General features: G+C 40.3%; 3 protein-coding genes across 3 annotated transcripts; all 3 read right to left on the bottom strand.

The window, feature by feature from the left end:
• Positions 1-664: 664 nt before the first annotated feature.
• On the bottom strand, positions 665-4,801 carry LOC110979847 (macrophage mannose receptor 1-like). Its single transcript, XM_022235961.2, has 8 exons — positions 4,662-4,801; positions 4,162-4,360; positions 3,577-3,827; positions 3,101-3,272; positions 2,658-2,884; positions 2,220-2,342; positions 1,650-1,767; positions 665-1,348 (listed from the first exon to the last, which is right to left on the bottom strand). The coding sequence occupies exons 1-8, from the start codon at positions 4,714-4,716 to the stop codon at positions 1,315-1,317; spliced, it is 1,179 nt and encodes a 392-aa protein (XP_022091653.2). The 5' UTR covers positions 4,717-4,801; the 3' UTR covers positions 665-1,314.
• A 212-nt stretch (positions 4,802-5,013) lies between these two features.
• Positions 5,014-5,966, bottom strand: LOC110980106 (uncharacterized). Its single transcript, XM_022236455.2, has one exon. The coding sequence runs from the start codon at positions 5,884-5,886 to the stop codon at positions 5,224-5,226; it is 663 nt and encodes a 220-aa protein (XP_022092147.2). The 5' UTR covers positions 5,887-5,966; the 3' UTR covers positions 5,014-5,223.
• Positions 5,967-10,140: 4,174 nt separating this feature from the next.
• preb (prolactin regulatory element binding) lies at positions 10,141-16,380 on the bottom strand. Its single transcript, XM_022233764.2, has 10 exons — positions 16,113-16,380; positions 15,353-15,462; positions 14,528-14,670; positions 13,871-14,130; positions 13,307-13,390; positions 12,774-12,901; positions 12,456-12,626; positions 11,986-12,058; positions 11,563-11,722; positions 10,141-11,396 (listed from the first exon to the last, which is right to left on the bottom strand). Exons 1-10 carry the CDS (start codon positions 16,230-16,232, stop codon positions 11,305-11,307), a joined length of 1,341 nt encoding a protein of 446 aa, XP_022089456.1. The 5' UTR covers positions 16,233-16,380; the 3' UTR covers positions 10,141-11,304.
• Positions 16,381-16,441: the final 61 nt, after the last annotated feature.

Genomic DNA, 16,441 nt, shown 5'->3' with positions numbered 1-16,441 from the left:
CATCATAAGTATGCCACTTTCAAGGGCGGATCCAGGCTGGAGCAACAGGGGCTACACCCTCCCAACCCCCAAACCACTGCCTTTAAGGGGGTTAATGAGAGAAAGACGATTTTTTTCTCTCTCTTTTTGGCAACCCTCAGAAAGGCCACAAATAGTTTTAAAAATTTCAGGCCACCCTTGGCCACTTCTAGATGATGGACCATCTTTTCTTTTTGGGGGGTGGGGGAGTTTTGGGGAAAGGTTGTGATTTTTTATTTGTATTTTCTGGGAACAACTGTTACAAGCAATTACTGCACCAACTGGCGTAGTGCGCAAAGGCCGCGCTGCTTCGTTAATTCTGGCCAACAGTACAAAGATGACCGTGAAAGACGCTCTCTCCACCGTCGACACCGATGGGATGGGCTATGATGATGGTTTTCTTTTAAAAAAATCATCGATGAACCACTTATAATGCTCCTTGTTTGTACGTTTCAGTGAAGAGGTATAGAAAGTGTCGTGTGTTGATCAAAACCTGCCTTTCTTCTGTCTCCAACACCCCGCCCAGCCCACTTTGGTTACTTCGTTAGAAACAGTCTCTCCAGTTTATGGCTCATTGAGCTGCTGTTTGGGGCATCTTATCCGTCATTACAAAATGCCACAAACGGCAAAAGATTTTGAATAAGTATTCCTGAAAAGTTCTTTTATTCAAGGAAAACAACATTAATAACACAACTACAGACTACTGTACATAAACTGAATATGAATCCATAGAATTAATACGTTCTTCTGTATTTTGCGACACTGTAACCGATCTGACAAAGCCGTTTATCCGTCAGAACATTGCTGAATCCTGTTTTGTTACGGATTTCCTCAAACTGTAAAACATTAAATGACAGTAATTTTGTTGTTCGTTTTTGTAAACATTTTCATTACAAATCGCATAGGCCAGTTTTAAATTTCCAATTTCTTCAAAATTGGGTTTCCTTGATCGTTTTGGCCGTAAGCTAACACTTCTATTTTCCAATCGGTTCTAGTTTTCTCAAACAAAGTTGTTATTCTGGCTTTTCCTGATAAACTTGTTTACTTTTTGTTATCGAATCTTCCTGTAACAGTCCCAAACCTCGTTAAGTTCACATCGCTGTCTCTGATCAAGATAAACTGTCTTAAAGTTTAGTTCGACAAATTTTAAATTTCAATAAAAATTTTCAACAAAAAATAGTCTCAGATCTTACCCAAACGTTAGATTTGATTTTTTATAATTTCCCACAATGATACGTTATCACTACAATTTGTTCTCAGCAAATGCATCCCAAGGGAGCCAGTGCGTATGCATCATCACCGACCAGACACTGAGGCTTCACAGACAGGACTGCAGAGTACGAAACAGACAAAAGGTTAATTTTGTTAGCGATAGACATGGCAAAACTATTCAGGTGGCAAAACATCTGTTCACAACTTCGTGAAAAATTTTAGATGCGAACTGGATTAAAAAGTTTCGTATGAGGTACTTTAGATAGGTCTCACAGTCGTCATGAAACGAAAATGAGCCATTCATTTACCAGAGGGGGACTGAGAAATCATTAATGAATGACATCTCTCGGCCAGAAGTACTGTCTGCGATCCCAAGTAAGTGTCCTTGCTCATGATCCAAAACTATATAGCGCCCTCACCTAGCACGATGCAGACTTTCATCAGCCGACCGCTGCCATGCATGTCTGTGGGAGCGTTCGCGTGTATGCCCAGGAAGGCTCATGACGGTGGACGCTTTCCTTTCAACAGGTTTGCAATCTGTTACCATAAAATAAAACAAAAGGGGCTTCCCAACCGTTAGAAATAACCTAACATTTTAGCACCTCAACAAATGGATTGGTCAAATCCCTCCGTCGGAATAAAGTGGGTGCACACAGCACATGTCGCCGATGAACCATCGTCCTCATCAATGAGTCTTCTACTTACCCAGTGAAGCTTTTACATGCATACTCACCAAGTTGTGTTCTTACACTTTGGTACCTCGAACTGTAGCTTTTTTCTTCTCATAGCAGGTGGCATCCTGCCTTACACGGGATAAAACCTGCTGTGTGATGTTATTGATAGAAAAAAAGCTTTGCGTGTAGTAGGCCGTGCTTCAAAAGGAGCGACTGCGGGCTCGCGCAGCTTAGCGGCACCGTGCTGTTGATTCGTACAGACAGACTGACAGACCAACTGACAGACAGATAGTGCGGACCGAATGGTTTACTCACAGGGTCCTTGCGCCTCGGATGAGGTTGGAGAAGTGACGTCATGATCTGTGGATGCAACGATTGTAAATGCATCTTGCGTTGTCTCACTAGTGGATGTAATGCTTTGTGCTACTGTTGTCTCTTCTAAGAATGCAGAGAGGGTAGATAAAACGGAAAAGGGATTTGACAATAACCCTTAGTAAGGAAAAGAAGCATTGACAAGTTTAAATAATCACCCGTTTACTTCATGATATATGATTTTCACGATTTTTGACAGATTTGATCATATCCGGTGACCTTGGATAGTGTGTTTTACGTCTAAAATCGTAGGTTTGACGTGCGATACAAATAATTATGGCAATGTCAGTACTAGTGCCATAGTTACAAAGACAAGGGACATTTAGTTTATACACACTCATGTTAGGTTTTCCTCAAACAGCTTCAAAAAGTCAGGTTAACCTTGTAGTAGTGGTGGAACGAAAGAACACATGACGCCTTTTGGTTCATCGCAATGGTCTGTTAACCAGTAGCCGCTGCTGGTGTCGATATAGGCACAGTCTGTCTCAGATGCAACGACGCCCGAGCCACTCGGGTGCCATTTTTCGAAAGAGAGGTTAGGTCCGTAAATACTGCGCAGGTCGTTGTCTTCTTCTTCATCCGTGATACCCAGCCAAAAAGTAGCTTTGCTGCATGCGAAATGTTCAAAAGATGGGAAAGTAAATTGTTGACTCATTGCTCCTATTTTAAATCTCGAACTGTTTTACCACTCAACGTGAACACTTTCGTTTTAAAACTTTCAACTAATAATTGCCAGCTAGGTGGGTTTGGGCGAGTGGACGTAGGGTTTATTGCCCTTGGGCCATTGTCAGAAAATATTGGATATTTTTCCTCGCTTCTTATACCCCGTGAGGATGGTATACAGGTCCACGAAGTCTGCTTCAGACTGGCTCTCCGGTATAATCATCCGACCTGGTAATGTTTCACAAGCCTGCCGTGCAGAGCTGAAATTCCCAGTCATCAACACACGAAAATCGTAGCAGACGTCATCAAAGGGGACCATTGTTGGCGGACAGCCTGCGATACAAGAGAAAGCCAAATTACAAATGTAGTATCACTTCAATATCCCTCCCCATAGTCTCCAAACTTGCAGAACGACCGAAAGAAGAGAAAATCAGAATAAAACAACTCTTCAAGGAATACGGGCGATTCACAACAGTGCACCTCCAAGAGTTTGCAACGCGTTAGCCAATCACAATGAGCAAAATCTGTTGACCCTTTCCAAACGGGCATTGCGTCGACAGATTTCGCGCATTGTGATTGGCCAATACATTGCAAAATCTTGGAGGCGCCCTATTGTGAAACGCCCAAATTGGTTCACCTGTGTTAGGGTCGATGTTGGAAGAAGGAATAGGCGTCAGCATCCGACATAACACTCCCCGTTTCTTCCCAGTACAAGCCTCGTCTTTCCAATAACTATTTGAAGTATCCCAGGACCCACAGTTCTTGTTCATGTCGTTCTTTGGTCTATCGTTGTCCCAGTTCGCGAAGGTTATGTCTGCCCCGGTGTACAGAGACTTGAAGTTCATTTCGGATAAGTGGTCGTAGATTCCAATCCAGTAAGAGGAAGAACTGCGTACATAGTAAATGCGTAAATTATATTATAACCTCTTTAGTTTCCTTTCAGTCAGACAGATTGAATTTTCAAACGGAGATGGTGAAGTTGGACTCAGTGGAATGTTCACGATGAAGGAATCGTAATGGTACTGAGGTCTACAAAAGCAAAACAAACATACAGTGCACTTGTATACGGTACAGGTACATGTACACAGTACACTAAAATCTGTTATTAATTTTCATATGCGTTCAAAGAGATGAAGAGTGCACTCGGTCAAATTTTCGGATTGTGTATTCAAGAGGATATTAAAAAGCTCTACCGTGCACATATTACAACTAAAATTCTTACGATGCTTGTGAGTTGCTCAGTAGATCTTGTACTATTGTGAAGTCGCTTGCACTTATCTCAGCCAAGTCGGCGTACTGTGAGTGAACGCGGCATTTGGCCCTGGCCTCAAACCATGAGTCGGTGTCGTCAACGCTGTCTTCGAATACGACGAAAGAATATCCTGTTGTTGGACTGTAGGCAGTGTAGACGAGCATTGCTCCTGGAAAGCGCAGGAAAATAGTCAACAGGAACAACTAAAGAACTAAAAGAAGTCAAATAAGGTCTTCTTGAATGTCACGAATTGCAGCTGTTTTGAAATGTACATCCTTCCATGTCTTTCCTTACATCCTTCACCCCGTGAATTTTCCCGTCTGAAATTAGCACTTATGATAACTACACATTCATTCAAATACATATACTCGTATACTTTTACTACGTTCGTGTAGCGCAAAGAAGCAAAATCAAGTTAGCAGAGTAGAAATTGTGCAAAAAAGTCCAATCCACATATAAAGTCTCATTACCTGGTAGACTGCTCAGTACAAAGAAGGTTAGCAGCGAGGCTGTTCGTTCGTTCATCTTGTTCCGTGCTATTGAATCTTAGTAGGCAATGAAGAGCCTCCACAGGATTTCCTCCTTTAACTTCAGTACAATTTTAATTAAGATTATGACAGGTGTTGGCTTCCCACGCGACATTTGACTTGGCATAAAATATCCGTCTTATCGGCTTCGTGATGCCAATAAGGGAAGGTCATACTCCTGCATCAGCATAAATTTCCACTTTATTAAATAAGGACGTAACTCCAACAAAAACTTTTTGTCTAGTTTAAAAGAAGGGATATTTTTGAATGAACTCAAAAGACTGTTTGCTTTGTATCATTATTTGTTTTTCGATTACGCTACGAGGGGGTTATGGGGGCCGGAGGTTGAACATGGTTTCGATTTAGGAAAAGGAGGAATGATGGCATGATCTTTAAAAATAAAGACTGAAATAGACACGATTTATTTGACAGCAAGAATGATCTCTTTTTTGAATATGTGGTGGCTCTGAAAAGAGCCGTTTGGGTTTGCAAGCTGAGTAGCTGCTTATTTCTTGGCTGCCTTCTTGGCTGCGGGCTTCTTGGCGGGCTTAGCCTTCTTGGCGGGCTTGGCTGCCTTCTTGGCGGGCTTAGCTGCCTTCTTGGCGGGCTTAGCTGCTTTCTTGGTGGCAGGCTTCTTGGCTGCCTTCTTGGTGGCAGGCTTCTTAGCTGCCTTCTTGGCGGCAGGCTTCTTGGCAGCAGGTTTCTTCGTCTTGGATGTCTTCTTCTTGGCTGCCTTCTTGGCCTTCTTGTCAGCCGCCTTGGCCTTCTTGTCAGCAGCTTTCTTGGCCTTCTTGGCTTTAGCCTTCTCCTGCGCTACCTTCTTCTTTTCCTTGGCAGCTGCCCTCTTCTTCTTAGCGGCCTCAGCAGCAGCGACTGCCTTGACATTCAGCTTGAAGGATCCGTTGTATCCCTTGCCTTTCACCTGCACGATTTTACCGTCGGCAAGCAGCTTCTTAGCGGCCCTCTTCAGAGAAGCATCCACCTTGTCAGAAACTTTGTAATTAGCTTTGACGTACTTGGTGATAGCTTGAGCAGAGACTGGCTTGCGAGGTTGGCCGAGATTCTTCAAAGCATCCAAGATCATGTCGGTGCCCTTGGGCCCTGCTGGCTTCCGGGGCTTGGATGGCTTCTTGGCGGGCTTTGCAACTGTTTGCTGAACATCAGCCATGATGGTGACAATTTGGGAGTTCACTTCAACAACGTAGAACACCTGTTGGTAAAATTGATTGAATGCTCGAAATATGGGCATACAGACGATCATATACACTCAATGCGGACGTTTGAGAAATCACAGACTACGCGCACACAGTGCCTGAGTACAGAGCGCGCCTTTCATTGCACAATGACATTATGGCAAAGTTCTGTGTTAGTACGTAGTTTTTAAAGTCAGATTTCTGGATTATTGAATGCAAAATGGTGATATTTTCTAAATGCTCATGTAGAAAACAAGCTGCAATTTCTAATAATACCGGACAATTCAGCGGTGCGACGTTTAGATCACTCCAAAAAACTGTAAAAATAAGAAAGTAAAAAATATTTCACTAAATCGTAAAAATAAACTATTTTTCTACAAAAATAACTAGAGCTTACAATTATTATGACTATACATACTCAAAACATATTCCCTCATTTAAATTATATCTAAAATTCATACTGATTTTGTTTTGTCTTTGGATGTTTTTGAGCTCCCAAAGTTGGTGCTCAAAGAAACAAAATCTTGGCGGCGGCCATATTTCCGTCACAAGCTGCGACTTCCGTACTCCATTTTGTGCTGAAAAAGTACCATTATTCATGAAACGAAAATGGCTTTATATCATTACAGTTAATTTTTGAGTTTTCTTAATTTACTGGGAATTTGCTTTTCGATTTCTATCTGAAAAGACTACTGAACTGAAAACCTTGCCAACTTGATGCAAAGCGACCCGGGCCGCTGCCATCTGCCATCTGATCGCGACATGTCAGTCCGCCTGGTTTATGGTATGATCATGCTCTCGTTGGAATCGATCATTTTTAGAAGTTTTTGCGTTTCAATGCCTGAAATTCCTTTCCCTGATGAAAAAGTACTTTAGCAAATCTACCCAAAAGTAACATAGGCCTACTTTTGACACTCCAACCCACAACACTTGAATTTATAGCCGGGAACTCTACGGCACCACCGTACGTATAGTCCACAGTGTGAATCACAGGAGAGTCCATGATGCTAGAGCCTGAAAGTCTGAAAACTCACTTGCGCCATCATGGAGCAAATTTCTGAGCGGAGGATTATTTTCCACAGAATCTGAGAATTAGTTCTATGAACATTAGAGAAAATTATACTTCTCATCCGTACACACGAACCTGTGGAATAACACTTTTTTGTGATCTTTATTTTACTCTCTCCTTTTTAAAAATTGTCTCAAAGGACCCCGGTCAGACCACTGAACGGTGGCACCGTCCCAGCCTCACGTCATCAATTGAATAGTTCATTTCCGCGCAGCATATTGCTCAAGTTCCGATTGAACGTTTACCTTCATTGAAGAAAGGATCACAATTTCTTTAGAAAACTGCTTCTAGTGAATAATATTTGTTTTTGGTTTCCTGTCTTAACTCTGTAAACCCAACACGAATAGGTGAGCGCGAAAAGAGATCAAGGTGTCAAACTCACTGGAATGTTTCAACTTTCCGAACTATAGAATGATATCAACTTCGGTCGGGGCAATGAAAATTAAATGATGTCTGAGGTGGAAATCAAGGATGTAACTAGCTCTGTCTGAATTTCATAGATAATTCTATAAAATTTCTTTTTTTCAAAAGAATCGTGTTTAGTTAACTCAGCTCCTTGAGAAACTAAAACGAACTCATTGAGACAACAAGCTAAACATTCCTCATTCAGGAATTATTTGTTCAACCCAAGTTTTAGGTAGGTTATTTTTTCCATTTCGTTTTTCGTCTGGTGAAAAATTAAACACGTGTACTGATATCAAAAATTAAAATAATATAATTAAAAAATTGTCTCCTTCCAAAAATCAATTCAGCACCCCTCCCACGGTCCGTGGTGATCATGGTATGCGCCCCCGGCCCGCCATCAGATCGATCGACCGCACGAAGTAAATTAAACCAAGGCTTGCTTTGCTGCTGCAGTGACAAACCCAGGTTGTGAATGGCTCTGCGGAATTTAAACTTAATTCATTGCAACATCATGTTTTACGAATTTTACATGGTTTCAGTTTAAGATGGTGTGAAATCCAACTTGGTGATTTTTTCGCCGTACAGTGCATGCCTTGAAATACATGTAATGAGGTTATCTTTCAAACTTTCAAATTGTCAGTCCACACGGAAGCTACGTTAATTCACTGTACTCTTATTGTAGTGTGATTCTAAGCGAAGAGGAAAATTTCCCAGACTGGGGGCCGGGGGGGGACTCAGGACTGAAAAAATAGTTTTGACATAACATTCTCAAGTTTTAAGGGGTAAATTCACTTTGGTTATTTCCAAACATAATTATTATTCATGATCTGACGTCAAGCATGTTTCGGCTTGGGATTGGTCAGTCCCGTTGCCGCGAGTAATGCGAAAATAAGGCACCTCTGCACAAGTCATCTGTTTGTTATTGTGACTGTCATTTTTCCCATTTTCTCAACAACACTGTCTTTATGCTTTTTATTGCTTGTCACGTATTGATAAGATACAGAAAAGTGACCATTTCACCTTAGAAATTGAAGCTTTAAGGCTCTCGGCTTTTTTCAAATTCAAAACAATATTTGTTAAATAGAAAACTATGTATGGCAATAGTTCAATTTTTTAATAATATCCTGACATGAAGTGGCAGATTATATTTTCAAATCACTGCATTAAAAGTTGAAAGTACAATCTCCAGCAAAATGAGAGTTTAAAGACAGCAGAGTGAGCTATAAGCTTGAAAAGGGACATTGAAAAGGAGGATAAAGCACTGAGAATTTAATGTGGGCGGGCTACTCATCGACGACCCAGTGGTCACCCAAACCATGCAGACACGGTCCAGGTCAAATTACGTAACAGAGGATGACCTGAATATGATTAAGTGCAACCTTCCGTTCTGTGTGATTCAGCCCATTTCAATCAGCGCTTGGTTTTTTCGCCACAGTGATTGGAAATAGGAGGAACATTTGCAGAGACTAATTGCCAACTTACACTTACATGTACATTGTATATAATTAATACAGCTCTTGGGAGGACGATTGATTTGTAGTTTTCACTGCATGTGGAAAAGACCTGTAAAATGATTTGAATTGCCTTTGGTTTTGAGTTTGTATATGAGTGTATAATGTAGTGTCTCTAGACCCCCAAACTGACTAGTCTAAGCCCTCTTAATTGTCCTACTTCCATGGTATGAGTAACTCCTGTGCCGCTCATGAGAGTTGTACTGAAAATGTTCAAATATTTGGTTGGTTTACCGAGTAAATCTTGAACAAATTGCTACATTTGATACAGCACAGCACATTTACAACTAATGCAAATTAAACAAAAACGCACATTACAATGTTTCCTCAAAGAATCATAACAAGGTTGTAAATGAAAAAAAGCTTCAAAATCGGAATACACACGCTTTTCCTAAATGTTTTCATTTCAAGTTTTTAATGCATAGCGTCGAAATCACAATGCGAGGCTGTTGGCAGGCTGAAAATTCTGCACGAATCTTTCTACCCATCAAGAAAGCGAAGTGTAACAATTCTGCACCCTCACTGTCCTCAGCTGATGAAAATGTTCCAAACTCGTCAGATGTTTCATCCTAGACCCAGATGGTGTCGTAAATGACGAATGCATCATTTATTAGACGCCAGTTAGGCTGGGAATTGCGCTGGAAAAGCCTTGAAGACTTGACGTTGTCGCTTGCGTCTACTCGTAATTTCCATGAGATCAATGAATGACGTGTTACATCCTGTCATTCGATTGCGTCCTTCGTCACCAACCATGGCAATATTTTGTTGTAAGTGAATTTAATCTAAGTTGTGGATGGTGCTTCGAGAGGATGGGAAACGAAGACGCCAAGCGGAGGTGCAGCTAATCGACATGTACAATGTGTGTTTGAAAGGTTCAGAGAGGGCAGCAAAAAATCTACCAGAAATCGCAACGAACCTTAATGTTCTGATCACAGACTTTTATTGTTGATAATTCAAAGACACGTAGATGTATTCTAAGGAATCTAAAGCCACGTAATCCCTGCCGTCATTCTTGTTTCCTCTGAGCTCCTATCCAGAAGACAATAATTACATGTATATTTAATGCAAGGTTTTTGAAGGAAAAACACATTTGGTTCCAGGCGCACGCAACAGCAAGGCCGAAAAATTTAGTCGCGTTGTGCAAGACACAGAAAAGGAGGGGGGTTAAAGTCAACGTGTCAGAGGGTACCATCTGGTAACCTTTGACCTAATACACAGGAAGGAGGAAAATTTCACAAAAGTCATTTTGATCATATACATTTACCAAATTTAATCACCAAAAGTTGCATCATCAAAATTTCGTGAACCGTTTTCATAATACAACCTAACTGTATATTACATATTTTTTCGTGTAGCTATTATCGTGAAAGTACTGTTTAGTAAAATCATGACAAAAATATTTAATTAATAACAACAAATATTTGTAATTTTTATGATTACTTTCTTGCATTAAAATGCGTAAATAAGTCCCTCATTCAGGACTGTAGACCCACTAAACCTGACACTATCTCATAGTTTTAAACATGCCCATTCAAAAGGCTACAATTGTTACAGAAAAGTGTGAGGAATTATTATTGCATACAATTTTGACGAAGAAGGGCAGATCCTGAGGCTAAACTCAGAGGCTGTTTATATGTTTAAAGTTGTCCTAACATCAGCCTCACATTTTATTCAATGGCTTTACTTGCCTCTCCCAGGATCTGCTGATGACTAACAAGAACATGACCAAAACGTTACTGGGTCTCAGAGTAGAGATTACTTCGTTAAAACCACCAAAAGACTATAAACTGGTGGGTTTCTATTGCCACGACCTAAATGGCACTTTAGGCTGTGGCTACAAACATTTCCTCTACCAGAATAATAATGGAATATCCATAGACACTTTAAAAAACACTAAAATTCAGTTACACCCTTCATAAAAATAACAGGAACATATATATGAAGAATGGTCAATTATCTTTCATTGAACAAGGTCAGATAACATCCAAACATCCACACAGATCCAAAAATAACACAATAATGTTTGAGTTGGCTTAGAAAATTTTTGTCTGGACAGGAGACCAAAGCCATGTGATAGGGTTGTGTGTAAGTAAGCTAGAGCCAACTAAATCAGCAAACGGCCTCAATTTCAGAGACATGCCAAGTACCACTGAAAATACTTGGTTACCAGCCAACCTGTATTGCAGTCTTAGAGAGTTATGACTGTATTCTGCTGCTTTCTGCTAAACTGAACAGTTTCTGCTTGGCTTCTTCATGAAACTGGGATTTGACTTCAGGAATGAAGGAAAGCAGAAACATCACTTCATTTAATATTTCATTGGATGGAAACAACAAGACAAATATTCATTCCCTGTATTCTAATTGGCTGCAGTCAGATGTAAGCACAGATGTGGCGTAAAGGTCAGCGTTTAAAAGCTGAGGCCGAGTGCCGCTAATCCTGTGAAGATGAGAATGATGAGTAGGAATGCTCCAACGAACATCAACCATGCTGGAAATTCCACTGGAATGTAAACAAAGAAGGAACATAAAGTAGAAACAGACCCAGAATAATGGATTTTGTACTCAGGGGCAAACATTTTGTAGGTTTGTTCATAGGTTTATCATTTTTTTTCTCAAAACAACTTAAGTGTAACACTCCAGAATCTGCAAGTAGAGGCAAAGCTTACTTGGGGGTTCCAAGGCAACAATGGATACTTTCTTGTCAGCGGATACGCTCAGCACAGCTGTCTCAAGGTCTCCGAGTAGGTCACGCGTTGTTCTTGTCATCGGAACAAAACAGAGTCCTGTCACAAAGATACCGTGCACATCTTTCACCACACGCAATTTCTGATAACAAATAAAAACAGCAATGACAAGATTATTTCACTTCTCACGGTCCAAGGGGTCAAAAGCTTTGACATCCAGGTCCATGACTATCTACAGTTGTCACAAAGGTATGAAGAAAACTGAAAGCCATCCAGAAAAGAACTCCAATGCTTCAACAAACTGAAAAAATTGATGAAAAAAAGTGATGAATGAATAAGAGCATAAACACACTGTACGCAAGGCTTGCATTTCTGCACATGTAGTACATGTCATAGCAAGCTTACCTGCAAACTGAAGGAGATATAGACGCCAATGGAGCCAGACATTGTGCCTAGACCGACCAGATTACCACTGTGACTGTCACGGGAAAAAGGAGGGCAAATTATTAGTAATTGATTTATATATAAAACTATTTCTAGTGACTGATGAGGACATGGTCTTTCATAATGCTCATTATTGGGCCAAAGAAAATTTCAAATGTGTATTAAAATATCCACACAGATGTGAAATTTCAAAGGTACATGTAGCAGGTTTAAACCCAACATCAGTTGGTTTTCTTTGTCCATCAAAAGTTGATTACTAATGAACCTTACCAGTTTCTGTCTGTGGAACAATGATATTATAATTGTGATGAGTTTTATGGTCTTGAAAATGTTCCATCTTTTATGTAAGACATTTCAGAAGGATAATTTAGGAAACAGTAATACTATTCACATCTAGCTTGTCACACTTACAGATGCCAACTTTAACTCACCTAATATTCAAAGCTGACAAGACATCAGTTCCCGTGCAAACGGTCTTTTCTGGTGTGTACTTGATGGCATTCCATCGAGTGAGGTAAGAAGACTTCGTCTTGCCCTGGATGCGAGGGATGTGGATGGTGTACATGTTGGACTTGCTGGGGTCGCTATCAATAAAGCCAAACCTGACAGAGAGGAGCATAACAACTGATATTTCATTCGTCTCTTCTTGAAATCAAACTTTGTGAATACAAGAGCATACATTTGAAAACTGGACACAACACATTCAGTTCTAGTGCAGATTCAACTGGTTCCCAACACCCTCAACCTACCTACAGCACCTAACTCTGTAACTGGTAGTCTGCTCAGCCTTTACCCCATCCCATTTCAGATCGCACATTTTGCTGCCATCCACTGTTTTCCATACGATGGCTGTTGAGTCTCTGGACACAGATACCAGCTAAAAACAGCATGCAAAAATTTATGAAAAAAAACAATCATTTTCATGGGCTGATCTGGGGGGAGGGCAAAAAAAGAGACAACGGGCAGATTTTTAGGGGGAAAAATAATGGACAGTAAATTTCATATCCCTTTCTTCATAGAGTGTGTAAAAAGCCCCAAAATGGAGCTTCACCCCTCAGAAAGACCATAAAAGGTTACATGCAAAAATTTCTGAATTTATTTGACCCCTAATAAGTTTGACCCCCTCCCCCCCTTAAAATTTGGTAATGGATTGGCAATTGGTTACCGCAATCATCTGGCTGTACCGGGAAAGCATTAATCCTGAACTCCGCCTTTGTTGCATAAAATAGACAGGATTGTTCGCTTTAAACAGAGAAGTACAAAGGAGACGTCAAAAACTTACCCTGTTTCCTAGAGGGTTTATGATAATATCATCCACTTCTTTGGAGTGAGCTTTTATCTCGTACTGTTTCTCAAATGATGGATACTGTGATGGAATGCAGATCAAAAAATGAATAAGGTATCTTTTGGAGGTACGTGTACATGTATTTTGGTATTAAACTCACATTTGACTTTTTAGTCAAAAATTTTAGAACACAATTTGATACTTTCCTTCCCTGGATTTTTATCCAGATTTATCAGTCACTTTCCTGCTTAATAATTCTCAGTAGCAAAAAGTACAACTGTCAAAACAATTCCTGGCTAACAGCTCAAAGATTGATTTTGAGATAACAAACTCCTACATTTGGAAGCAGTTTTACCACAAATGAACCTTCAACCATAGCAATACTACACTTGAAGCAGCCTTTGTGTTGGTCATTGTTTGATCGGAATCTCAGGAATTCTTTACAGACTTCTAGGGGGATATGTTTGGCAACAATAGTCTAGAGTGTGTATAGGGACTTGACAGGTAAGGGGGGTGCCCCTCCATCCCTTATCTTGCTTGGCATACAAGACTGTAACTTACAGACCACATTCTGACATGTCCGTCTGCGCCTCCAGTGGCAAAAAACATTCCGTTCGGTGAGAAGCAAACTGCTTTCTGATATTTGTCTCCATCTGTGAAATCTGTCTGAACCGATCCTAATCTCTCGAGGTCAAATTTGGTGACAACTACAGCTGGTTCCTGTGAGGAAGTCTTCTCTGACTTGGTAGTACTCTCTTTGGATTTATTGCTGTCTGCAGTCTGCTTGGCTTCTTTTGCTTTCTTGCGTTTTCTTGTGCTACCTACAAATACAAGTTCAGAAGTACAGGCCTTCTATAAAATGTCAAGCTCAGAAAATTGAATCTAAAACTTCAGATCCATATTTATTATAAATTACACACATTTACTCGAGCTTTTTCTTTAGGGAGAAAATATCAGGTGCCTAACTGAAGTCATTAGATAAAGTTGGAGGTTGGAATTCAAGCAAGCACTGTATGCAATTTGGACTCAAAGGAATACGACTTCTGGTCATGTTGCTTTTTTTCATTATTCATAATTGGAGACCATTTCCACACATGCAGACCTAATGCTGCAATTCTATGAAGAGGATTTCACCCAACACAACACTGAATGACACTGCATGAAGCGAGTGTTCGGATAATCTTGGTTATCATGAGACCATTTACTAAGTCTAGTAACCTGTGTCATTCCCATTGTTAGATGTCTGGTTGGGTTTTGGCTCCTCTTCGCCCTCTTTCATTGCTTCTTTTGTTTTGACAAACTTGTAAAATTGGCATTTTTCATCTTTTCCTGCTGCCAGAAGATACTCTTTGCCGTCAAATCTGAGAGACGAACAAACCAATAACCAATAAACTGCAAAGAAATATTACATACTAATATAAGGCTGTGTAAACCTTACACATGAATATTGGGGGGGAGAGTGATAAATACAGTGATGTCTTTGGCCCATTTCATTTCTCTTTCTTCTAAAAACCCCAAAGTGTAGCCCCTACCCTACGATATGCAATACCAGGCTACGTTAAAATATTTTTGCTTCCCCCCCCAAAAAAAAAATTTGGTCCCACCCCCACAAAAAAAATTTGGTTCTGAATCTGCCCTTGGTTATGCCCTTGACAGGCAAAACTGACCCAATGAAAGAAGTGATGGTTGAAATTCCAATTCCACAGACAGAGTTGCTGTGTTCAGACAGACACTTTTGTAGGGTCTTGCTATTCAACGTCAACACGTCCAAAATTCAGTAAAATTCAGCTAAGAGGCACAGAACTTTAATATTTGCTAACAAGAATTTTTGGGTTACATTCCAACTTTGAAAATGGAGTATTTTCACACACAAAAAATTTATCTCTAAGCAGTCTAGTCGTTGACCGCCACTTTGCCTTCTAACGGAACTCGGGCTATACCATGTATTTCAGAGGTGTTGACAGTGTGACATGTTGATGGTACTGTTGACAGTGTGTTGACAGTAATTAGTAAAACTGCTTTTAAGGAAATCCTTGGGCTAACCTTAGGGCAGCATTCATAATGGCAGCCCTGTCCTCGCCTACATCCGTGTCATACTGCAATTTGCTGTCTGCAAACAAGCGTCGCCCTCTCCTTTGCAATTCAAAGATTTCCTTGACACCAAATATAAACAATAAAAAGCCAGATGATTACCAAATTAGGACAAATATTGACCTCCCTAAAAACGTGCCCAATAAGAAAGATAAGATTTTGGTGTATAATCAACCAAGCAAGTGGCATCAGGATCACCTTTCTTTCCAAGACTTCCATATGTGTTTAATAGCTGCGACAGTCCGACATGTCCGAGTAAGTGAAGGCCTATTATTGTTAATTACTAATAAGTAAGCCTAGGCCTATGGAACTCTTTCCTTATTATGTACTAGTACTAGACAGACCCCAGGTCGAGCTAGGCCTAAAGTAGTACCACTACCAGTGCTATATGCCCATGCCTATCATGCCTATTAATAGTATTATATCTGTTAATCGCCTCACCATGTCCAAGAGTTAAAAGGCGAGTCAAAGTTACTCAGACTAGTTTAGCCTACAAAGTACAAGTCCGTGTACCCCAACACCACAAGTTCATAACATTAACACAGGCATGATATCGATAGGCTCCATGATACATGGTGTCGAAAATAAAAGCATTTCGGTACACATAAACGCTTCGTTACCATTTACTCTTAAATTAAAAACAAATAGGCCTAACTCCCAAAATGCCTGTAACTTGGTAAAAAAATTATGGTTTTCACAAATGACGACTTACTATAAAATTCGGAACTCCAGTTCTGGCGTGTCCGCCTCCTCCTGCGACAAGAAAGTGAGTTTCGTCGACGCATTTTATGACATACGGAGGAAAATCTAAATCGGCTAAGTGTGTCGCCATCTTGCTCGCCACGATAGCATTACTGGTATCTTGTCACGTACCCGGTTCTTCATACATAAAAAATTAGTAACCAGCTTTATTCTGTTATCCTCTTTCGCAAGATTAAAAACTTGTTATTGACTGAAATTAATCATATTTTTCCTTACTACTAAAGGGTAATTCAAGATGAAATAGTGTGTACGAAGAGGTATTTTGTTCAAATATCTGTA

This window comes from Acanthaster planci, linkage group LG18 (assembly GCF_054643075.1).
Source record: "Acanthaster planci isolate LZ-2023a linkage group LG18, COTS_SCS, whole genome shotgun sequence".
Classification (NCBI taxonomy): domain Eukaryota; kingdom Metazoa; phylum Echinodermata; class Asteroidea; order Valvatida; family Acanthasteridae; genus Acanthaster; species Acanthaster planci.
Note: the sequence above shows the minus strand (reverse complement) of the source record. Positions and strands in the feature narration are given on the sequence as shown.